General features: G+C 39.4%; 1 protein-coding gene, 1 long non-coding RNA gene and 1 other non-coding gene across 3 annotated transcripts; 1 reads left to right on the top strand and 2 right to left on the bottom strand.

The window, feature by feature from the left end:
- Positions 1-4187: 4187 nt before the first annotated feature.
- LOC119903285 lies at positions 4188-12170 on the bottom strand. Its single transcript, XR_005444480.1, has 4 exons — positions 11248-12170; positions 10056-10218; positions 7961-9769; positions 4188-7734 (listed from the first exon to the last, which is right to left on the bottom strand). It is a non-coding gene; the product is annotated as an uncharacterized LOC119903285 (long non-coding RNA).
- Positions 12171-21191: 9021 nt separating this feature from the next.
- LOC119903292 (small integral membrane protein 11A-like) lies at positions 21192-24854 on the bottom strand. Its single transcript, XM_038719476.1, has 3 exons — positions 24698-24854; positions 23245-23460; positions 21192-21734 (listed from the first exon to the last, which is right to left on the bottom strand). Exons 1-2 carry the CDS (start codon positions 24845-24847, stop codon positions 23272-23274), a joined length of 339 nt encoding a protein of 112 aa, XP_038575404.1. The 5' UTR covers positions 24848-24854; the 3' UTR covers positions 21192-21734; positions 23245-23271.
- A 754-nt stretch (positions 24855-25608) lies between these two features.
- On the top strand, positions 25609-25690 carry trnas-cga. Its single transcript has one exon. It is a non-coding gene; the product is annotated as a tRNA-Ser (tRNA).
- Positions 25691-26191: the final 501 nt, after the last annotated feature.

Raw genomic sequence — 26191 nt, forward strand, 5'->3', positions numbered from 1 at the left:
TATAAAGTTGAAAAAATACAGAGAGTAAAAAAAGTCTATCAGGGCGCTTCCTCTCTTTAATGGCTCTAATGGAAATGCAGCTTTGCATCATGGCTCAGAAGTGAGGAGGTCACCTTGAGTCCATGCTGATGAGCTTTACTTGTTTCCACTTTAGATGTTGAGTTAATGCAGGTTTCATTGTCCTCTATAGTATCTGCTTCCTCCTTGACCTTTGACATCATCTGACAGCCTGAGGTCTCTGAGATCGTGTTGGTCTGGCACTTTTCCCATAGCCTCTCACTCTTTAACACAATGCCCTGGTGAGAAGGAAAGACTAGTTTAGAACATTTTTAAGTGCAGTTATCATACACATACCACAGGGTTTTTTTTAACATGTGTGTATAAGCAACTGTATAGATAATGTTTTTTTATTCTAATTTTAAATATTTGTTGATATGTTTTGTGTGTGCTGCGTGAAGAGGTCTGAACCTTCAGTTTCAGTGTGCAGCCATGTGTTTAACACTGAAGCATCTGAAGTCAAACACGGACATCTAGCGGTGAGGTTGTGAACAATCACGGTGCTATAATGAGAAAGAAGCACATGTACAAACTAGACACCATCAGTTCAGAGTTTTAATTTTACTTTGGCTTATGACCAGATACCTGAATGATGTCCCATCAGCCTCAGCTGTACTTTGTTGTTTGTACGTATTAGCCCATTTAGCATGTTAGCACACTAACCTATAGGGAACATGCTGAATATCAGCATTGTCATTGTAAGCATGCAAGCGAGCTGACGTCCTGTAATGGTCAGTGTTTAGGCTAGGCAGTAGGCCACTCCGCAGTTTAATGGCATGTTTTGAGGACAGTGAACTCACCATCTCCACTAGAGTCAGCAAACCTGACAGGCACACCACAGAGAACATGATAACCACGAGCACAGTCTTCTCTGTTGAGTTGGAGGCATAACATTTGGCCACAGTACATGGCATGGTATGCACGACGACAGGGTTAAAGTGGGAGAAACCAAAATCAAAGCCTGTCCCACTGCAAACCCCACCTGGAGGCACAGAAAAGCAGAATGCCAGCAACACATTTATTATATACAGACTACAACAAGCCAAGTTAAAGGTATTTTAATCAATTTCTGAGATGGGGTTTTAGCCAATTCTGTGGTCTGGTCGCTGCCACAAAGACCACTGGTCGCTACCACTAGGGGCGCTAGTGATACTGGTCGCTGCCACACAGACCACTGGTCGCTACCACAGTCTCTAAGGGAAGGCTCCTTTCTGTTCCTTGTCACACAAACTGTGGCTGTATTAAAAAAGGTCAGTTTCAAGTTTTTATACAGTCTGTGGTTCCAAAGTAGACCTAAAGTGACCTTAGATCATTTAAATTATCTCAACTGGCAGATGATACAATTTTTTTTTGTCTAATAGAGAGGAATGGATCAAAGCAATTTTCTACTGTATCAGGCTTAAGAATGAACTTGAACAAATCTGTTTATTATTTACATTAAAAAGATAAACAGACTTAAATGAGCATACTTTCCTAATAAACTACCTTACGCTGCGCACCGCATGACTGACAGGATGGCTGCACTTCTCCACCATCAGCCACTATCGTGCTCACAGTTTTGAACAAACAGGTTAAGGCCGCGACCAGTGAACATGAAACTAGAATTAGACTCTGTATTGACTGCTGCTTATTTGTTTAGCATTATTGGATTTTTGATGCATCCTCCAATTAGTACAGCGCTACATATGATAATATGCTTGCTATTATGTGCCGGCGGCCATCAGTGCGTAAAATAATAACACTTAAATATTATACCTATCATAAAGGGCGAAATTGAGTCTCTCCTTGAGCAATAGTCTTTGGTGGCATTTTTCACGCTATTGAAACTTTGTTGCAATATCGCAGACATCACGGGCAAGTAGTGGACTGCTGTGTGTGTGTTTGTGCGTGTGGGCATGAGATGAGGCTCCACACTGCTGCCACACTGGTCGGTGTGGTCACTGCCACTAGGCGCGCTGAAGACAGTGGTCGCTGCCACACTGACCACTGGTTGCAATTGGTTATATCTACTGTAATACATCTTTATCGTAATTCTTTGTTAAAATATTATGGATTATGCCTATTCTTATTGTTGCACTATATATTGCAGTTTGTGTGGTTATACCTACAGTAATAGCCTACATCTATCTATCTTTAGTCCTTGCCTTATAACAAGGCCTGTGTTATCACCTGTGAATGAAACTGTGTGTTTGTGTGTACATCTTACTATATCACAATACTTCGTAAAATGTACTCTATTATATCTTATTGATGCACTGTAGGCATACAGTATATTGTAGTTTGTGTGGTTGTAGCCAAACTACAGTAGGCTAATACATCTATCTAGATCACAATACTTATAAATATAACTACTTATTAAATATAGCCTACAATATTATCGATTATGCCTATATTCTTATTGGTGCACTGTATATTGCAGTTTGTGTGGTTAACCTGCAGTAATAAATCTCTATCTTTGGTTCTTGCCTACAAGAAGAAGGCCAGTGTTGTCACCTGTGAAGGAAAGTGTTGTGACTACTTGTTGGTTGAATCCAAGCTAGACTGATTTTAACAATAAGAATATAGTTAATCAAAAATGAGTAGGCTATATTTAACAAAGTATTATGATCTAGATATATTTGTTACTGTAGATAGGCTATAACCACACAAACCGCAATATATAGTGCAACAATAAGAGTAGGCATAATCGATAACATAGTATATTTAACAAAGAATGATGATAAAGATGTATTACATAGTAGATATAACCAACTGCAACCAGTGGTCAGTGTGACAGCGACCACCGTCTTTAGCGCCCCTAGTGGCAGCGACCACAACAACCAGTGTGGCAGCAACCCAAGACTGTGGAGCCTCGTCTCATGCCCTCTCTCGCCAAATTAACAGATTAAGTCTGGTTCGCGATGTCTTCTTCATACTTTGGTGTTTTTGAATTGAATAACGGCAACCATGCGCATAAAATACTATCTATTCATTTCCAGGCCATTTTATCAACTTAGTTAGCCATTTAACTTTGGAAAGTATTGTTAAAGGTTTCAAAACTTAAAACCTCCAGACCTCAATTTTTTATGTTGCACAGGGTATCTTTCCCTAAATAATGACATTTGTTCCTTCAAATGAAATTAAATAAGATCTTATCTAATTCTTTGTATATTTCAGTAGGCATTTCCAGTGTTAAGGATGCATAGATATGGATATTCCCTCAGTATTAGATAGTAGAACTCTACCATTCAGTGAAAGATGCCTCATCCACCACATGTTGAACCTTTTCTCATTATTTGTTTAATCATAGGGCTGAAGTTTAGGTTATTGCAGAGTCACACCCAGGTATGTAACTGGGTTCTTCACAGGGATACCATTAACTTCTGATAGTTCACATTCCTTAAGTGGTAGCCTAATAAACAGATTTGTTCAAGTTCATTCTTAAAATTCCTCAACACATCTAATTGCTTTGATCCATTCCTCTCTATTAGACAAAAAAAAATTGTATCATCTGCCAGTTGAGATAATTTAAATGATCTAAGGTCACTTTAGGTCTACTTTGGAACCATAGACTGTATAAAAACTGAAACTTGAAACCGACCTTTTTTTAATACAGCCACAGTTTGTGTGACAAGGAACAGAAAGGAGCCTTCCCTTAGAGACTGTGGTAGCAACCAGTGGTTCGTGGGGCAGCAAGGCAGCGACCAGTGGTCTGTGTGGCAGACCAGTATCTTTAGCAACCCTAGTGGCAGCGACCAGTGGTACACACACTTAACATGAGGAACAAACATTGTGTAGATTTGTTTGCACTTAGACTCACCTCTAGCAGAAAGACAACTGACAAGCAGCCCAAATATACACCTAGTACGTGACCTTCTACCCAAGTCCCTGGGCCCTTTAAAGAGAGGAACATCTTTACAATTATAGCAAAGTCACATAAGAAGAAAAAGGCAGATCCAGCAAACATGATGTTGCAAGAAAATGGTTTGTTTTGACAATGAACATTAGTCAGAGGTTTACAGAGGAAACAGGCAACTTTCATTTGAGAATTAACTTTATCAAGTTTCACAATATGCTTTATTGTGTTTTTTAGATTATAAAATGAGACAAATTAATGCGACAAAAATATTACATTATCTACCTTTCTTCCCATGACGACGAGGTGGACCAAGTAACAGAATAAAATCAGACCAGGAGCCAAAACGAGAACCACCTGGAGATGATGTAAATTTTAATAAATTAAACTTGATTTACTAGTAGTAAAAGCTTTTAGTACACAGTATATGTCTGATACAAAACTAACACATTTTTCCAAACAGGCTGCACCACTGCCCCGACAATAACAAGCCGGTTTAACTGCAACACCAGGAGGACAGTTTTAACTGAGAGGGAGGAACGGAAAGTCCAGTTACATGCACGTTGGCCATGTTTGAGAGCTGACAGAATATAAGCGAGATATATAAAGTCCACAGATATAAAATTTGCTTTAAACTGATTGTAAAACTATCTACTAAGTCCACTCAGTTTTCCTCAGCTCACTGAATTGTGAACCTCATGGTGATAATTTCTTTTCATAATTTAGGTTTAGCATCTTTTATGTGATGTTCTCCCCGTGTCTGCGTGGGTTCTCTCTGGGTGCTCCGGCTTCCTCCCACCGTCCAAAGACATGCGGCCTAAGTGGATTGGTGACCCTAAATTATCCTTAGGTGTGAGTGTGAGCGTGAGTGGTTCTTTGTCTATCTGTGGCCCTGCTATGGACTGACGACCTGTCCAGGGTGTACCCCGCCTTTCGCCTGATGTCAGCTGGGATTGGCTCCAGCCCCCCCGCGACCCTGTACGCAGGATAAGCGGTTGACGATGGATGGATGGATGGATGGATCTTTTATGTGACAACCAGCTGGTTTGTGGCCGCCTTCAAAAGAGTTCAGCTTTATTGACATTGTCTTTTTTTCCGGGACCTATCTTCCTGGCTTTTCACTAATCCCACTTTCTGAAACGGGGCCCAGGTCTGTTGCATCTCATTGAGGGAATGGTGGAGGCGATTACCAGACTAGGGATGCACCCAAAGACACAGCAGGAGAGGAACGAGAGGGAACATCAGTCAGTGCCCATTTGCAGAGGCTGAGCATCCAGGTGCCAAGAAAACCACCTCGATGTTGTGGAACTGAGGGCGACATTGACAGACTCAACATTGACACTATCGCATCTTGAGGTAAGCAACGGTACTAGACAGGACAGCCTGAGGCTAGTATGCAACCTTCAGTAGATATCTCTGAAACATAATACATAGATGTCTTTGACATAACGTGACTGTGATTAAGCACGTTGTGTTGATCATATGAGTTCAATTTTGAGTTTTAACTATGTTTTTTTTTTATAGCTCCTTTAAACTCAGTCATATGTGAGTACTCTCCAAATATTAAGTATACTATGATGTCTGTCACGTAATGTAACAAACATATTGCTTCAATTATAACAATAAAAAACAAGTAATGTAACAAATGTGTTTGCTCATATCTGTTTGAAGTATGAATGGATGCACTTTACAAATAAACTTGAGACTTTTAGTTACAATGTTTGCAAGATCACTGAAAAAATCTAAGAAACTATATTAGGCTACTTGAACAAAGTGTAATTTGCTCATATCTGAGATATTATTCACTCTATAGGCCCTATTCGCCCTGTAGGGAGCATGTAAAATGTACACATAAAAGTGCCTTAATGGAATTTTAGAAAAAGACTTTACCTTTACCTTACTGGTAAGTTATTCAGCCTCTGTTATACTCAATACAGTTTCATGTGACTTTAGCTGTATCTAGTGGACAAATGGGGAAACCGCAGTGAGAGGAATCATATATTTGGAAACATTCTTTTTTTTTTTATCTGTTCAACAATATATATATACTGTATATCTACATATCAGAAAAAAATAAACAACAACTATAATAATAATAACATAGGTAACAAGCTAAACAATAGAATTAACATTAATTATTAAGTAATTTAGCAGAAAATATAGCAAATTAGTTACTAATTTACTTTACAGGATTTTTATCAATATTTACAAGATTTATACATGTACACATTGAGCAATACACAATATACGTACAATATATACAAGGCAATGAGGTAATGCAGTGCAATAGTATGCAATGTTAAGCAGATATTTACATTCACTAACTCACTTTTTTTCCACTGTCTGATTTGATACCAGATAAGAGGCAGATATTGTAGCCAATATGACTTATTATATTTTAGTCTTATTATAAGAATATAAATAACATGGCAAATTAAATTACATTGTAACCCACAAAGTGCAAATAATGTTGAGGACATGTAAATCTCTGTGCACAGGTAATTCTGACTAACCCACACCATGTCTAATCCAGGACCAAATTAGGTAAATACAACTGGGATTAAACCAGGTCTAAATCAATTCCAAACTAGGGCAAAATCTTAACTAGGTCTAATCCAGGCCTGAACCAGGTCCAAACCATAGCCCAGAAATCTGCTATTGTGATTTGGGGGATGTAGTTGCAGATGTAGTTGGCTCTCTAGTTGTTTTTTTTCTTTTCTTTTTGAGTTCCTCATCTACTACATTTTTGAAGTGTTCAAAACTGTTGAACACAACACCTTCAAAACCTGAAGTGGTTGACTTCCTAGTTGCTAGGCAATAGGTAAATATTTTTTGGCTACTTTCAGCAGCCTTGTCTTTGGAGGGCGTGTACCTCTTACGCTGCCCACCACACTGGGATACTTGGCAGGCTCCACAAGGCTTTGTGGATTTATGAGGCTTGATTGGTCTGGATCTCAGCGCAGGAGGCGGTGCGAAAGGTATGAAGCCTTTACTGCTGGATGCCCCACAGAGCATCATGGATGGTCCCTGTGGCTGTGCAGGAACCACTACCAGGACAGGTGTTGCTGACGCTCTGGGTGGGATGTACGTGGCCACAGGGGGTTTATCTTGAATGGGCCGGTTCACAAGCTCCGGCTCTTCCACATCTACACTGCAAATATAAATCATACACGTGATGATGACTATAATTCATGAGAATCAATGTGTATGACTATCAATTCACATGGTTTGTTGTGTTTAAGTTCAAACCATCCAGCTGATAAATTCAGATATGTTCACATATTGTAATAAAGTCACATACTTGTGAAATGAAGAACTGGACAACTTACCTCCGCTTCTGACCATACCTTTTCCCAGCTGCATGACGTAGGCTCTGGTACTGAACCTGAGGTCGATCTGGAGCTGGTAGGGATTCTGGCAGAGTAGGAGCTGCTGGCATTGGTTCTTCTGACAGCACTCTTTGGTGGGGTTTCACCTTTGGCCCTGTAGTTAGCCTTCTTCTCTTCCCGTGCCATGAATGTAGAGATGGCCTTGAATCGCCAATCTTCAGCCTTAGGTCAGCTGGCACTAGGTGACTGTTGTCTGCCAGTTCTAAAAGGAGCAGGGCCAAGGCTTCTCCAGCCCAGGAAGATGCAGATGGCTCTGGGTCATCAGCACATCCTGCAGAGCAGGACTGTCCTTCTCCTCCACCTGTTCTGATTGAGTGAGGATGACATGTTTGTCACTGACAGTGTCCATAGGATCCTGCTCTGACTCTGCACCCACGACCACACCCTCATCTGCCAGCTCGTCCTCACTTTGTTCAGCCGTCTCCTCTTCTTCACGGGACTGCTCTTCCTCAACTGCAAATATGTAATGTACTAATCACCAGTGTGTCTAGGCAGTTACAACAACTAACAGTAGACTAATTAACACAACATGGCAATGCTGCAGTTCATTTGTTTCATAATGTGTAAAATAAAAATGAACTGTATCATACATACTTGTCATGGATAGAATATGCATGATATTTATAGGTATTTGACCACTTAGTATGTATGTATATTGTTATAATGCAAGATTTTGTACCTTACTGGGCATAGTAATCCCTTGGAGTTAAGCTGGTTGACTGGCACGTGGCATACTCTACTCCAAGGAGCTCCTCCTCATCTGGGTCCTTGTATACAGCAGGGTAGGGCATTGGAGCGGCAATGATTAACGATTAATGCTTTTAAAATCCAACAAAGGTTAAAGTCAAGGGCAACTGGACTTGGTTGAAGATACTGGAAGACCTTTCGTCCCTCATCCAAAGGACTTCTTCAGTTCTGACTGACTGGCAGGGAAACTCAGCTATTTAACCTCAGTGGGGTCGTTTGCCAGGATCGTTGATACCGCTGGTTCGTTAGTGTTCCTGGCTGTTGTAACGACAGTCATTACAGTCGTTAGTACTACCGAGGCCGAGACTGAACGACCATCGTTGGTATCTTCACCTACCTCAGTTGGGAAGTGTTTTAGGGTATCATATATTTTTTTGCTTTAGGACTTTTCAGCGTTTTTGAGGATTTTATATATAATTTAAATTAATTTAAAAAAACAACAAATTTGGGAGTAGACTTCACAATTCTACATTTGTGAATGAAAAAATTAGCTATTACTACTGAGCTCATCACCCTTGCTTTGCAATATCAATCCAAATGTTTATGTTTAAACTCATTTATGTATATCACACCAAAATGTCTGTATCACATTACATGAGAAAAACACATGGTCTGTAGTTTCGATATCACTTTCACAAAATGTACATGTGTTATCATCGTTATCATCTATACCAAAGCGAAGTCTAAGTAATTCTTTAGAGGGGTAAATGGTGTTCATTACGTTTCTTTCATTTTGGGGGGTATAAGGAGTGTTAGATGTTGTTCTTAATTTAGTAATTGAATCTTTATCAAATTTTGTAGGATGTTGTTTTTATTTTGTCTTTCAGGGTAAAGGTATTCAGTAAAACAATTTCTAATAAAGTGGTTAGTGCATTTTCTATCCAGAACAAAGATTCCTTGAATTGATAGTGGGCCCAATTGTGGTTGTATTGGATGATATGCCAAAGTGTTAGAAAGTCAAATTCTTGGGGTAGTGTTCTATGTAATTTAGTAAAGTCTGATTTTAAGGGTTTGAAATTATGCTTGATGCAAAATTGTTCATAATTTAAAAATTGTCCGTTGGTATCCATTAAGTCAGCTATGGACCATATATTTCTCCCATACCAATCTTCAAAGAACAGAGATCTGTTGCGGTGCAAAACACATGGTGTGGGGTGAGAAGTTATGTACATATAAAATTTTCCAATACAAGAGTATTTGTCTATGAAACTCTGACAATGATATAGGTAATTTGTCAACATTAAAGTTCGCTCTAAGAAGAAATTCTAAACCTCCAATTTTCTTGAATAAGGCATTTGGAATACAATGCCAAAAGAAGTTGCTGTGTTTGATCCAAGATTTTACCCAATTTATTTTTAAGGTTCCATTAAGGCAGTCAAAATCAATAACTTTGATATGCATGATATTTATAGGTATTTGACCACTTAGTATGTATGTATATTGTTATAATGCAAGATTTTGTACCTTACTGGGCATAGTAATCCCTTGGAGTTAAGCTGGTTGACTGGCACGTGGCATACTCTACTCCAAGGAGCTCCTCCTCATCTGGGTCCTTGTATACAGCAGGGTAGGGCATTGGAGCGGCAAAGTTGGGCTTGAGGACATGCTCTTTACCGAAGAGCACCTCAGCCTGCTGAATCTGCCGCGGGTCCATACACCACGTCTGACTGCCATGACCACCAGCAACCCGGAGTGATTCCATGCGGCTGTTCCACTGCACAGCAAATGCAATCAGATACACCTGAAATACATGACCATTCATGCATTATTGTACATCAGAAACTAATTTTGATTACAAAGTGGGCATCGCCCAGCAGCATGACATACAATTTGTCTTTTGTCCGCAATAGGCTATTTTGTGTGTGTGCATCTCATACACCCAGTTGATGCTATGTGAACAGCATAGAGCTCACACAAGCACAAGAGGAGAGGGTAGCACAAAAGCAGGGAGGATACAGGTAAAGTATGCCTATGAACAATGATGTGTAATCAATATTTTTTTTAATATTAAAGCGGTTTATACTTACTTGGAATGGCATAACTCCACATCTCTGTGGGGAATGGCATTGTACAGGTGTGAGTGCAAGCCCTCCAAGGAGTTACTGCCTCGCCGACACCTGTACTTGTTTAGGCAGACACCATTCAGCACCACCACCTTCACTGAAACATACAGCTGTATGCCAGGGGGTCCTGTAAAACATAAGTTACTTATTTATTATCCTGCCACATACACTGCACTTCTGTCCCTCCAAATCTATGCTTTTTATCTGATGTAATAAAACAGAAACAGATTCAAATTAGTTTCTTCTTTTCAAACTGTACAGTGGACTAAACACTGGAAGACCAGGAGATGCAAAACATGTACACAAGTAACAGTACTGCTATTAATATTACTTAAAGTAGAAGTAAAAAGGTATTTTGTAAAATAATAATAATTAAAAAAAAATACTACACAAGTACTGAGGAATCTTCATGGATGTTATCTGATTTACCTTTTAATGTGATATTTCATATGATTAGCTGAAAGTTCAAAAGGTAATGGTTTTATAATTTTAGACTATATTTTTGCTTGCCTTGTGTTTTCAGTGTTTTAACATGTTATTGACTGTTAATGGCTTATCAGTTACTATGAGACAAAATAGTTTAAATTAGTGGAGATAGCCGACAAAACAGGCCTAAACTATTTAAATGTACAGTATGTAGTCAGTCAATTCCAACAGGACAAACTGGCAAGTGACAGTAGTGTTACTAGCCATAAGTAAAATCTACCTGTATTTGGATAGTAGGTTAGTTCTAATGTCCAGCCCTGATTGTGTTTGGGTATTTCCAAAGTATTTACTTTTTAGTAAAACATTACAAAGACTATCAAGAATTACTGCATTTTACGATTCATTTTAGTTAGTTAGATGGGCGATTATATTTTCTCTATTAATGCTTTTAAAACTTTAACAGTTAATAACTTTGTAATTGCTGCATGTAAATCCATGCAGAAAAAACTGTTAGAAAGCGTATCTATTCGTAAAGCCGTTTTTGGCCAAACGCTACGCGAAGACGTGATGTTAAACAGTCCTAGTCTATTTAATACACTAAAATCCGCTGTTCCGTGCTAATCGCGGTATCTAATGCGAGCCGTTACAGCTAACCCCGCTTAAACACTGTCAACGATCATTCGGTAAAGACTAAAAACGTATAAAATCACAGAGAATATACTGGACTTACCTCTTGTTTGCTGTCACCGATCTCAGCCCACTGATGATAGTAGTGTTGTTTACGCTTATCATTCCCATGATGCACTTGACGCGGTGAGTCAAAGCAATGGCTGGTGGGTTGAGGGTTGTGGGTTGGGTTGCGTAAATAACACTACCATCATCAGTGGACTGAGATTCAAGGTTAATGTGGGTATTCCTCAACGTTGCCAAATCTCACCATACCTGTTCATCTTAGCCACAGATTGCTAGCAATCTATATTAAAAACTGTAATGATATTAAAAAACTTAATGTACTTGGAACAGACATTATACTCAGCCAACTAGCAGATGACACAACAATATTCTTAAAAGATACCAAATTTAAACAACTATTGCCAAAATCGAAACATTCTCCAAAGCATTAGGCCTAACATTAAACTTAAAAAAGTGTGAATTGCTGGCTGTACACGACACTCTACTGAAAGACATCTGTAATATCCCTATTAAATCAGAAATTAAAACTTCTGAATGTAGAAAATAAAATTAAAGAATGCAAGTCAAGACTAAATATATGGCTACAGAGGGACTTATCAATACTAGGTCGAATTTACCTAACTAAGATGGAATGTTTATCGAGATGTATTTACCCAGCCTATTCCAATGCCATTCCAAACAAATTGATTAAATCTATCAACCAAATCAATTTAAATTTCATTTGGAGAAATAGACCACATTATATGAAGAAGAGCAGTATGGTTAAAGACACAAAGGATGGAGGACTCAAAGTTATTGATTTTGACTGCCTTAATGGAACCTTAAAAATAAATTGGGTAAAATCTTGGATCAAACACAGCAACTTCTTTTGGCATTGTATTCCAAATGCCTTATTCAAGAAAATTGGAGGTTTAGAATTTCTTCTTAGAGCGAACTTTAATGTTGACAAATTACCTATATCATTGTCAGAGTTTCATAGACAAATACTCTTGTATTGGAAAATTTATATGTACATAACTTCTCACCCCACACCATGTGTTTTGCACCGCAACAGATCTCTGTTCTTTGAAGATTGGTATGGGAGAAATATATGGTCCATAGCTGACTTAATGGATACCAACGGACAATTTTTAAATTATGAACAATTTTGCATCAAGCATAATTTCAAACCCTTAAAATCAGACTTTACTAAATTACATAGAACACTACCCCAAGAATTTGACTTTCTAACACTTTGGCATATCATCCAATACAACCACAATTGGGCCCACTATCAATTCAAGGAATCTTTGTTCTGGATAGAAAATGCACTAACCACTTTATTAGAAATTGTTTTACTGAATACCTTTACCCTGAAAGACAAAATAAAAACAACATCCTACAAAATTTGATAAAGATTCAATTACTAAATTAAGAACAACATCTCACTCCTTATACCCCCAAAATGAAAGAAACGTAATGAACACCATTTACCCCTCTAAAGAATTACTTAGACTTCGCTTTGGTATAGATGATAACGATGATAACACATGTACATTTTGTGAAAGTGATATCGAAACTACAGACCATGTGTTTTTCTCATGTAATGTGATACAGACATTTTGGTGTGATATACATAAATGAGTTTAAACATAAACATTTGGATTGATATTGCAAAGCAAGGGTGATGAGCTCAGTAGTAATAGCTAATTTTTTCATTCACAAATGTAGAATTGTGAAGTCTACTCCCAAATTTGTTGTTTTTTTAAATTAATTTAAATTATATATAAAATCCTCAAAAACGCTGAAAAGTCCTAAAGCACAAAAAATATATGATACCCTAAAACACTTCCCAACTGAGGTAGGTGAAGATACCAACGATGGTCGTTCAGTCTCGGCCTCGGTAGTACTAACGACTGTAATGACTGTCGTTACAACAGCCAGGAACACTAACGAACCAGTGGTATCAACGATCCTGGCAAACGACCCCACTGAGGTTAAATAGCTGAGTTTCCCTGCCAGTCAGTCAGAACTGAAGAAGTCCTTTGGATGAGGGACGAAAGGTCTTCCAGTATCTTCAACCAAGTCCAGTTGCCCTTGACTTTAACCTTTGTTGGATTTTAAAAGCATTAATCGTTAATCATTGCCGCTCCAATGCCCTACCCTGCTGTATACAAGGACCCAGATGAGGAGGAGCTCCTTGGAGTAGAGTATGCCACGTGCCAGTCAACCAGCTTAACTCCAAGGGATTACTATGCCCAGTAAGGTACAAAATCTTGCATTATAACAATATACATACATACTAAGTGGTCAAATACCTATAAATATCATGCATATTCTATCCATGACAAGTATGTATGATACAGTTCATTTTTATTTTACACATTATGAAACAAATGAACTGCAGCATTGCCATGTTGTGTTAATTAGTCTACTGTTAGTTGTTGTAACTGCCTAGACACACTGGTGATTAGTACATTACATATTTGCAGTTGAGGAAGAGCAGTCCCGTGAAGAAGAGGAGACGGCTGAACAAAGTGAGGACGAGCTGGCAGATGAGGGTGTGGTCGTGGGTGCAGAGTCAGAGCAGGATCCTATGGACACTGTCAGTGACAAACATGTCATCCTCACTCAATCAGAACAGGTGGAGGAGAAGGACAGTCCTGCTCTGCAGGATGTGCTGATGACCCAGAGCCATCTGCATCTTCCTGGGCTGGAGAAGCCTTGGCCCTGCTCCTTTTAGAACTGGCAGACAACAGTCACCTAGTGCCAGCTGACCTAAGGCTGAAGATTGGCACTGCAGTTGGTGCTCTGCATGAGCATGACAGGTCTGCAGCCAACTCTGTAAAAAGGTATGAGTCTAGGTGGGGTTACACCATGTTTGGCAGATGCTTGGGAGTTGACACACCTGAGACCAGAGCAGCAGAGAAGACAAAGTTTTCCTGGATGAAGTACCCTCAGGCAGCCCAGGTGACTGAGGATAGTCGTCTGTTGTACCTCATTATTAAGATGCTGAAAACCGGCCACCAGCCAGTCGTCTCACCTCCCCCACTAAAATCACCAATGCAATCAAGGGCCAGAATAAAAGGATTGTAGAGTGAGTCACAGAGACGATCCCATCCTCAACGGTTTCTCAATTCCTCTGCCCAATCTGAATGCCAAGGCCATCTCTACATTCATGGCACGGGAAGAGAAGAAGGCTAACTACAGGGCCAAAGGTGAAACCCCACCAAAGAGTGCTGTCAGAAGAACCAATGCCAGCAGCTCCTACTCTGCCAGAATCCCTACCAGCTCCAGATCGACCTCAGGTTCAGTACCAGAGCCTACGTCATGCAGCTGGGAAAAGGTATGGTCAGAAGCGGAGGTAAGTTGTCCAGTTCTTCATTTCACAAGTATGTGACTTTATTACAATATGTGAACATATCTGAATTTATCAGCTGGATGGTTTGAACTTAAACACAACAAACCATGTGAATTGATAGTCATACACATTGATTCTCATGAATTATAGTCATCATCACGTGTATGATTTATTTTTGCAGGGTAGATGTGGAAGAGCCGGAGCTTGTGAACCGGCCCATTCAAGATAAACCCCCTGTGGCCACGTACATCCCACCCAGAGCGTCAGCAACACCTGTCCTGGTAGTGGTTCCTGCACAGCCACAGGGACCATCCATGATGCTCTGTGGGGCATCCAGCAGTAAAGGCTTCATACCTTTTGCACCGCCTCCTGCGCTGAGATCCAGACCAATCAAGCCTCATAAATCCACAAAGCCTTGTGGAGCCTGCCAAGTACCCCAGTGTGGTGGGCAGCGTAAGATTTCTGGGCTATGGTTTGGACCTGGTTCAGACCTGGATTAGACCTAGTTTAGATTTTGCCTTGGTTTGGAATTGATTTAGACCTGGTTTAATCCCAGTTGTATTTACCTAATTTGGTCCTGGATTAGACATGGTGTGGGTTAGTCAGAATTACCTGTGCACAGAGATTTACATGTCCTCAACATTATTTGCACTTTGTGGGTTACAATGTAATTTAATTTGCCATGTTATTTATATTCTTATAATAAGACTAAAATATAATAAGTCATATTGGCTACAATATCTGCCTCTTATCTGGCATCAAATCAGACAGTGGAAAAAAAGTGAGTTAGTGAATGTAAATATCTGCTTAACATTGCATACTATTGCACTGCATTACCTCATTCCCTTGTATATATTGTACGTATATTGTGTATTGCTCAATGTGTACATGTATAAATCTTGTAAATATTTATAAAAATCCTGTAAATAATAATTTATTAATAACTAATTTGCGATATTTTCTGCTAAATTACTTAATAATTAATGTTAATTCTATTGTTTAACTTGTTACCTGTGTTGTTATTATTGTTGTTGTTTATTTATTTCTGATATGTAGATATATATTGTTGAACAGATAAAAAAAAAAAAAAAAAAAAAGAATGTTTCCAAATATATGATTCCTCTCACTGCGGTTTCCCCATTTGTCCACTAGATACAGCTAAAGACTGTCACATGAAACTGTATTGAGTATAACAGAGGCTGAATAACTTACCAGTAAGGTAAAGGTAAAGCCTTTTTCTAAAATTCCATTAAGGCACTTTTATGTGTACATTTTACATGCTCCCTACAGGGCGAATAGGGCCTATAGAGTGAATAATATCTCAGATATGAGCAAATTACACTTTGTTCAAGTAGCCTAATATAGTTTTTAGATTTTTTCAGTGATCTTGCAAATATTGTAACTAAAAGTCTCAAATTTATTTGTAAAGTGCATCCATTCATACTTCAAACAGATATGAGCAAACACATTTGTTACATTACTTGTTTTTTATTGTTTTAATTGAAGCATTATGTTTGTTACATTACGTGACAGACATCATATTGTACCCGACCCTGCTTAGCTTGCAAGATCGGACGAGATCGGGCGTGTTCAGGGTGGTATGGCCGTAAGCGAGAGGAGAGTTCACATGAAGTCATGAACACCGGTTAACATTTACACACAGAGATGAGAGAGGCGTATGTTTGATAAATTCTGGGCAGGATTACAGTGATACAATTTCCCCACATGAACATGAATGATAAAGACTATTACAGCTGAGGAATGTAAATAAATAAATTACTGTAATTTTTCTCTTCTTTACAAACAGCAGAAGGCACTGCTGCTTCTTCTTCAGTGCAGACGGCTTGTCAAAGCAGAAGAGAAGAGCATAGAGCACGAAAATGATTTTTTTCACCACTGAAAATATAAATACATAAAATAGACTGGTAGAGTCTTGCCAAGAATTCAAACTTCTGTAGAAACCTGTGTGGCAGACGATGATGGGTTGGGTAGTGAATTACTGTTGGAGTGGCAGTAAAAGTGGAAACAAAAGAGGGAAAAGTGTGGTGTTGCACCACTGTTCAGTTATTTAAATGGGAGAATGCTCTAACATAAATTAACATAACAGCGACGACTTAAAGGCCGTTTCAGTGAAATGAAAGATAACTCACATATGGCTGAATTTAAAGGAGCTATATATAAAAAAAAAAACAGTTAAAACATTCACAATTGAACTCAAATGATCAACACAACATGCTAAATCACAGTCACGTTATGTCAAAGACATCTATGTATTATGTTTCAGAGATATCTACTGAAGTGCTGTCTCGTACCGCTGCTTACCTCAAGATGCGATAGTGTCAATGTCGCCCTCAGTTCAACAACACCGAGGTGGTTTTCTTGGCACCTGGCTGCTCAGCCTCTGCAGGTGGGCATTGACTGATGTTCCCTCTTGTTCCTCTCCTGCTGTGTCTTTGGGTGCATCCCTAGTCTGGTAATCGCCTCCACCATTCCCTCAGTGAGATGCAACAGACCTGGGCCCGTTTCAGAAAGCGGATTAGTGAAAATTCTGAGTATGTTGGGAAACTCTGGGTTTTCTGTTTCAGAGAGCGAGATCAGATAATCCCTACATCAGTAACTCCGGCAACTTATCCTGTGAACCTAACCTCCTCCCGTGGAAGATAGGTTTACAGGATGAATTGGAATACCGTCAGTTTCTCTCTGACTCCTCCCCTCTGGTAAATGATGAATGAGCAACGCTGTATAGTAGCCTAATAATGATAACGCATTGATCCTTCCACTCCTGCATTTTAGAGCCTATCATGGTCCGTGTTGGCACGCATTCATATTTCTAGCTCCACCCGAGTAAAATGGAAGCTCTGGGTGCTTCTCAAGTCTCTTATATGTCGTTTCCTCGCTCCTCGCTTGAACCGGAAGTTGTTCCGCTCCGCCATCTTGCAGGCCGCTGCAGCTGATCGGACTGATCTGATACATCAGGACAGATAATATTAAACTAAACTAAAGGTGTATCACTGCAAAGTCTTATATTTGAGTTGTTTTATGATTCACTGTCTTGTTAAAATCTGTGTTCATTGTACGTCTGAACAACAAAAGCCCCCCACAACTTTATTTAGGCTATTTATTGGAAATATCTTTTGTTTTTTAAATTTCTCCCATCAACTTTTATTATGGAGACAATTAAAGTCAGAGAGAGTCGGAGAGTCTGTCTGCAAGAAACATGTCTAAAAGGGTAGCCTCAGGGGTGGACTGGTAAACTGGCATAGGCTACCGGCCAACGAACTTTTAGGGCCGGTGTTGTGCCGAACTCTGCCGAGAATTGCATGCACCTCGCGAGTGACAACGGTCATTTATGCTGAGAAAAGAAGTGGATGCAAATCTCGGCAGGTAGCCTATAAAATTTGTTCTGACGAATTATGCATCCACCTCTTTAGGTCCTTTTCAGACACTTTGCTGTGCTCATTGCTCAAATGCGGTTATCACCACATATTTACTGAATGTCAAGGAATGGTAATTCTACTAAGTGTATTAAAATATTAAAGACTCTAAACGTTCATAAAATATACTTATACCACCATTGATGAAGCCCACAAACAATATTACAGCGTTTAAAAGGCAGTATTTGGAGGTGCATGCAATTCTTGGCTGGCAGGCAAAACTCGGCATAACGGTGTTATGTAAATTATTTAGGCTATTTATATAGGCCTAACTGATTTTAAAAAATGCTGCATAGGCCTATACTGACATTGGGCTGGCCCAATCACATCTCTTACTACCCCCCCACCCCTCTGCTCGAGCTGTTTCTTGTGTTGTGGGATTGAACATTTCATCAGTATTTCCTTTTAAACTAAATTCAAATTGATTAAGCTAATTTATCATTAAAGTGAAAAGGTGCCACATGCACAAAGACTTTAGGCTACTTCAGGCATGCCTGCATGTATGTAGACTCAGCTGGGATTAAATTAAATGAGAAAAGTTGATCTACGGGAGAAACATTTCCTCGATAAATTGGTGCAAAAAAAGGGGAGGACCCCCAGACCCCCCCTAGTTACTATTATCAGTGTTAATTATTATCTGAAAATGAGAGGGGGGGGGGGGGGGGGGGGTCGAGCTTTTCTCATTTCTCCTCGATCCCATAGACAGTATATTACTGGACGAAGCCACCCCGCAGATTTGAATGGAGAGCAGTGAAGCCAGTTTTGGACCAATAAAATACTACTATAGTAGTGGCAACTGCCTGTTGGCACCAGCGTCTACTGTGCATGATCGCATGGAAACACCGTAATTCAAAAACCAGACATTTTTCTGGATTGTGAAGAAATGATCTGTAGCCTTTAGTGCCAAAAGCTCCTCCTCAACTCCTCAAGCTCAATGCAGCTGAGGAGGAGACGCGAGGAGAGAGGAGTCGAGGAAACGGGCATTTGACGAAATGAGATGTCCTTTCCTCGGAGCAGTCATTTTAAAGCGACGTCAATTAAATCTGACCTGTTGCACAGCTGCATCATCTGTCCACTGTTGTTGTGATCTCTCTCAGAGCAGCAGACCAGCTTGTGGCACTAAAGGCTACATATAATTTCTTCACAATCCAGAAACATGTCTGTCAACATTATAACATGTAGAAATATCTCGAGGTTCCAATAAACATTATAGCATCTGTTGAAAACAGTCGGATTACAGCAGCCTAATCATTCACTAGGCTACACAGTAGACTAGACCTACCACTTTTTTGCGGTGCGCCTTTTGTCTGTAAACAGTAGATCATTACAGCCCTCAGCTTGATGAGATGAGTGTTTCATAATCAGTCCCTTTACAAAATGACACAGTAACATTTATGTAGTCCCATTTACAGCTGCCATCACAGGACTCTACTGTTGGAATAACGTGCAGACTACATGGGCACTATTACTATTATTATATTATTATATACCATTATTTACTTTGATGATTAGAAAGGCTGCTGTCAGTCATTTAAACGTTTCCATTGGTGAAGTAATGTCACAGCAAATATCCTGGGACAAAAGAGAAAAAACCTGCAGTAATAAACTTGACAGGACAGGGAGGAAAAAGTGACAGGAAAATGCAGTGCGCTTGCGTACACAACAGGGTGTTCAGGGGACCACCGTTTCTGTTGAAAAAAACGTTTTGCTACGTTTTGTCTGCGCTGAACTCGCCCCTGGTCTGCAACATGGCCAAGAAACTCCACGCCCATGGCTACCCAGTGTATGGCTTTATAGAGGAGAACGTGACCTCCTACAGGCTTATTAAAAACCTGGGCTTCACTGAAGATCCCTCATACAGATAAACCTGGTTTAGATTCAATGATCTTTAAAGTTGCTCTCAGAATGTTAGCTAATAAATGTGCCTTTGTAGCGTGTAAAGGGGAAAGGTAAAGTAAAAAGTTTCGTAAGACATTAAGGTGAAAAAGCTCATGCTACTGTTGTACTTCCTGTTTTGGTTCACTTACCTTAAACTGTAATAATCTGCTTCATGGACAGGCGCTTGCAGTGCTCTCTTCACAAATCTCTTTTCAGAGAACGCACTTGATGCATGACTGGATGTGAAATGAAAAGAATAAAATCTTAATGTAACTGATGTGAATATTTAATCCTGCTCTGGTGCTAGGTGTAAATTAAAACTCGTGGCAGGGCTTCAGGTAATGCCAATGCTCGTTATTGAATTCTCTTTTCAGTTAACAATTTGGTCAATAAAAGGTCAAATATAATGAGAAATCGCCATCAAAAGTAATCACAGCCCGAAGTGATGTCTTGAGACTATAAATTAATCAGTTAGATTTGAAATTAAAGCTGCAAGCAGCGACGGCCCCTGCCATACGTCAAAAGCAAGTCATTGATCTCAGCTCACAGTAAGCTCAAGCAGGTAGATTGTGTCCGACTTGACTGCGCAGTTTTTATTTCCGCCCCTGCAGTCACATGCAGCTCACTTTAAGACTATCAAGTCGGCGAAAGTCAGCCACACTTATCTCGAACGCACCTTATACGTTATGTCTCAGTACGTTGAGTGTGGAACACGTTAAAATTTTATTTAAATTGCGTGATGAGTGTCACACAGCGTTGACTTCCTGTTGCCAGTAGGTGTCGGTACCACTATAAATGATTATTGGCTTGTAGATGTGTTAGGGGCGGGACAGTTATCAAGCACATACATTTTTTTTGCAGATTTGAGCATGTAAAGTTACAATGACTTCCTGTTTCACGGCGAAGCGTGGGACTTCGCCAGAACAACTTCCGGTTCAAGCGAGGCTCGAAGAGTGAGCAAACGAAAAATAAGAAACTTGAGATGCACCTTGTATTATCCCTGGATAGTCGGAGCTGCTGTAGATCACCTCGGCACTGTATTCCCGGTAGTCAAATTGGCCCTTGTCGGTCTCGTCGGAGGTGTTCGGCCCGATTCTTGTGCCTATTCCTGTGTCCCGCCAGCATTCCCCGCTGTGTTCTCTTTGCCTCTGGCCTGAAAACCTCCTCCTGTTAGCAGCAGTTAGCAGATACTCTAGTAATAAGCTGCCCCCTATTTGTTTGGAGCATGAATTCAACAAACTGTATCTTTAAGACAGATATAATCCGACTCGACTCAAGGTGACGAAAGTCCCCCCCAGTAGTTCTGGGAAATGAAGGAAGAAAATATTGCAGCATGTGGAACAAACAATTTAATATAATTACAAAAATTAGGCACAAAGCTGGTTCACAATGTATAAGGAATATAGCAGAATAAATACCATGCTGTTTTCTTATAAATAAGCACACTTGAAAAGCTTTGACCTTCCTGCTATTACAGTGTACAAACTGATGTTTGGGGGAAGATGAGCCCAGAAATGAGCGGGTGTTTGGCGAATAACAAGTAGATGCAGAGCCTCCTGTGGTTCTTCCACTGAGGTCATCGCAACATAAAGTCCCTCATCTCAGGATCACTTTAGGAGTCTGCATGTTTTATGACGTAATTTCATCTTATATAAACACTGACATGGTGAACAGTTTGTGGAAACACAAATCATTCCCTACAGCACAGCAAAGTCCCCCTATTGCTGACAGTCTGAGAGTGTGTTACAGAAACTTGCTAACTTGCAGATCCTCTCTTGGACTCCTCCTAACTTAAGACAGGAAGTTTCTGTAATTTAGCCCCTGGCTCATGTGGAGAAAGTGGTGTGTTGCTCAGGACAGCAACATGTTTCCCTGGAGAAGAGAGAAGGAACGTTAGTGCGATGGATCAATAACCTGTCAATAAGACTGATTTATCACATACTTCTATGACGGGGTGTTCTCTTTGAAAATGACGACAGTGACCGAAATGATTAGTCTAAGCTTTCCACACATATCGTATATTTCATGTTCATATTCATGCTACAGTGGTGGTGAAGGGTTAATTGGTTAATCCTGACCCCATGTAAAGTAAATGCCTCATTCAAGTGACACTACTGAAAAGGCATATTTGGAGGGTTAGTGCTGTTGACACGTCTCCACTCAGACTAACCTGAATTTTATTACCTATCCATTCAAAATTACAAGGTATTGAAATTTATAAGTATACAGAATATTAATGAAAAGAAAATAATATTGTTATTTTAAAAAAAATCATAATTTGACACCATTACTACATATAATGATCTTTTTGAAAAATAATTATGAAATATAGGGAGCAAATTAAAACCCCTTTAAAAAAAATGTCCTTATTCAAACTATTTTACTTTATTTATGGATAAAGGGTGTCACAGGATGTACAGACTGTAAGTCCAAATAAATATTTTTTGGATATATAAATAAGCAAAGGAAAACTCCCGCACGCTGTCTAATTTCCAAAGAATATATTAACACAACGTTTCGGTACTAGACCTTCTTCAGGCAAATGGTGTTACATACTGAGAAGCCACCTTTTATAGGAGGTGACTTATTTGAAATTTCATTGGTAGTTTACATTACTGAAGTATGAGATGTATGAGAGTTTTTTGGTCCTATTGTGTTTTTTTGGGGTCATATGTCCTATGTATTTATCTAGTGTTATGTTTATTTGCTATTTCCTCTAAGTTATTTGTCTATTGATATATAAGGCACCGGTAAGATTTGCGAGTATGTCGATGTATGAGTGCATTTATTATATTATTCTGATGTATATTCAGTATACAGATATCTACATTCATTTCATGGAAGTATGAATGAATGTTTTGTAATGGCTGCCATATCTGATGAGGAAGTAGGTGATTGGTGTAGACAAAATAAGTCACCTCCTATAAAAGATGGCTTCTCACTATATAACACTATTTGCCTGAAGAAGGTCTAGTACCGAAAAGTTGTGTTAATATATTCCTTGCAAGTTAGACAGTGTGCTGGAGTTTTTCTTTGCTTCGTTTGACTTTTTTGTCCCCCTCCAACGCACCTGTTTCCCGTTTTTGAGGTGCGAAGTTAATTACTGTTCTGGATATATAAATAAGACTTGCCCAGGGAGCACCGGGGGCCTGTGACAACAGGCTACAAGCTAAATGAATTACAGAATTAATCTATATCAGAACATGTACAAAAAACATATTCATTAATGAATTTAATCAGATGTTTTAAACAGCTCTGTTATTATTCCGAAACACATAAAGAGACCTCTTCAAGAGATTGTTAATGAGTATGGCGGCTGATTACTAAGTTTTAAGTATCTTTTATTAAACACATGAGTGTATGAGTAGGTACAGGTCAGTACCTGTGTACAGCCGCTTCTTTCCTCTGCTCAGTCTTCCTTCTTGCTTTCGATAAGCTCCTGGGTCTGCTGGGCTAGCCTCCTCTTCTCAGCCTGCTCCTTCTTCAGGGCCTTCTCTATTTTATTACTCTGGTAGATCTTCACCCCGGCGAACGCCAGACACAGCAGCAGTGTCTTTAGGGCCAGGATGTACAGGAGGAGGGGGACATTGTCCAAAGCCTGAAGATAGATTGTGTTTATGTTATTAACACAGCTGCTCTAACTGTTTACTTTTGATTATTTGTTTTTCTTGCGGACAAACTTTACCAGTGAATGAAGGGAAAAGAAAGCTCTGGAACAGTCAGGGATGCTGGAGAACATGTTTCTCATCTCCAATTGATTGGTTTGGCCTAATAATCACATATTCCAATGATGTGATCCACCAAATAACACTGCAGGATATTCTGTTATCATCAACGATGTAATCTATGATAATCACACTTCAGGATGTTCTCTTACTAATGATTAAATTTGGAGTGACAAAGATCTGGTTTATTAAAAACAGCAGAAGTAGCCAGCTAGGCTGCTGCAGAAGTAAACCATCATGAACAAATCCACCACAAACGCGTGGTGATAAAGGGGTCACTTTTAAAATAAGATTATTATAGTAGCTTTGATGGTAATAGGGTTGTGTCTCAAAGCGATATATCACCGATGAATCAACCTCTAGGTCCCTCTTCAGAGGCCCCAGCTGTCCAAATGGGAGATGGAAGTTAATTTAGTCACAGAGAGAGGAGGAGGTGTGTGAAAGGGGGAAGCAGCTGCAAACCGTGTGCATTCTGGACTTAACAGTTGTAACAGTGTATCCAAAATTTCATTCAGAAATTGTACAATTTTCAAATTGCTATGCCAACTGACCCAAATTTAACACAAAGTTTAGGTCAAGACGTTTTCATTATCCCTACAGAAAACTCTTTAATTCGTCTTACATCCAGCCAGTCAAGTGGAATTTATTTCAGTTATTTGTAACTGTTTTGTTACAACTGCCTCAGAATGTTGTTACTTATCTGTATATTTAACAACTTAATTACTAATCTTATGTTTCTGCAAATGTTTTGTTGTTTTTATGTCACGCTTGTTTCCCATCCCAATAACGCCAATTTGAATATTAATGTTATTCTCAATCTATTAATAGCGTACGTACGCACTTCCAACCGGAGTGTAGCAACACACAGATAAGCAGCACACCCAGAACAGAGAGACGGTATGACAGATAAAGAAAGTGTTTAGCCACAACTTCGACCTAAATGTGAAGTTGTGACATATTATGCGACACACGCAAACTTGCTCAGCTAACACTTAGCAACGTCAGCATTATGCTAGTGACAGCTGAGACAGCATACGGTTTATCAAAAAAAGAGCCAAATACAAAACATGCCCAAGGTATCTATAAAAGAATACATCAGAGCTTATTTACCTTCCAGTTGATCATTTTAGCTTCGGTAGTATTGAAGATTCTTCTTCTTGCGACAGCCAAAATTGTATTAATGCTTCTCACCAGGAGGCGGGGCTTTAAGTGACAAGCCAATCGCAATGCAGTCTCCGTATGACGTAATCTGTGCTGCATTCAAATCTGATGGGGCAATCAGTCTAGCACATGCTTGAAGGTTCTAGTAGTCGAGAGAAAGATGCATAGATACTTTCATTAATCATCAGAAAAAGGCTTTTTGGAGATAGTGGAGGTGTGGGTCCCTCGCCAGAATGTGCTTTCTTAGCATATTCAGATTCATTCTAGATAGACTCATAGCTTGTTCCCTAGCAAGTTACTTATTAACGATTATACTCATAAACCACTTCACGAAAGTAAGGAAAAAACACTCAACAACCAAGCACCAAAATCACAAATAACACATGACCAAACCAGTGACTTGATTACAAATATGAATGTGAAATCGGGGCCTTTTTAATTAATTCAGATGTGTCTTGTACGTTACATCCTGAGTCTAAGTGGATACAATTCAGTAGCTCTGATTACATAAACTAATATAATCTAAAACAACCACAAAACAACTGCGGTAAGATAGAGGGGATTTTTTGAAAATAGAGAAATAGGGTACCTCTCTACGTCAATTCTACCGGTTGCTTCATTTGAATGACGTGGCAACTTTCCATTGGTGGGAGGTCACAGTGCACGATGCCTTCTAGTGCCGTCGGGTAAACTCATAGGATAAACCTGCAAGAATACATCATACACACTTACTATCCTACTATGTGTGCCAACACAACTTGATACAAATTTCTAAAACTTCAAATCATAGAAATATCACTATATCATATTGTGTACTTCAATATATTATATAATTGCACAAATATACACAGACATGCGTAGTCACGGTGGCCGAGAGGTTAAGGCGTTGGACTCGAAATCCAATGGGGTTTCCCCGCACAGGTTCGAATCCTGTTCGTGACGAGGTTCTTTTTTTCGTTTTACATTATTGCTTTGACCGACAGCACGGCAAAATTGTATGTTTCCAACGCCAGCGGGAACTTCCGGATCTCAAAAATGTAACCAATAGCGTAGGGAAGTGCCTTAAACCTGCATCCTTCTAATGGAAAGAAGAGGGCGACAACAAACACAAGTAAGCGGTTGGGTCTCGTTTTGCAGCCCGTCAATTTTTAAATACCGGTATCTTTTATGCTGACGATACAGTCTATACGATAAACGGAGCAACTTTTAGAGCTTTAGTGGCCCCGTGTATCATCATCTTAAATCTAAATTTAAGCCATGGGGTCTAGTTTATATTTCGGTAGGATTACAGCGAGTAATCGATCCAAAATAATAAAGCGATCCAAATAATCCCAATGTCATAGCAAAAGTTCTCCGTGGCCATTAAACCCCGGTCAAAAGTTTTAGGGACAAATACATAATCGTAATCATATAACTAACCATCACAAACATGGCAACAAACGG

The sequence above is a fragment of the Micropterus salmoides genome, unplaced genomic scaffold (assembly GCF_014851395.1).
Source record: "Micropterus salmoides isolate LMB-PRFRI ecotype aquatic unplaced genomic scaffold, ASM1485139v1 Ms_hic_scaffold_1, whole genome shotgun sequence".
NCBI classification, from domain to species: domain Eukaryota; kingdom Metazoa; phylum Chordata; class Actinopteri; order Centrarchiformes; family Centrarchidae; genus Micropterus; species Micropterus salmoides.

What these genes read in the sequence shown, in the direction of transcription:
- LOC119903292 (XM_038719476.1), bottom strand. Translation starts at nt 24,847, where the DNA reads ATGCAGCACAGATTACGTCATACGGAGACTGCATTGCGATTGGCTTGT. An exon ending in CTAAAATGATCAACTGGAAG is followed by an intron (nt 23,461 to 24,697) that starts GTAAATAAGCTC and finishes ATCTATCTTCAG; the next exon opens with GCTTTGGACAATGTCCCCCT.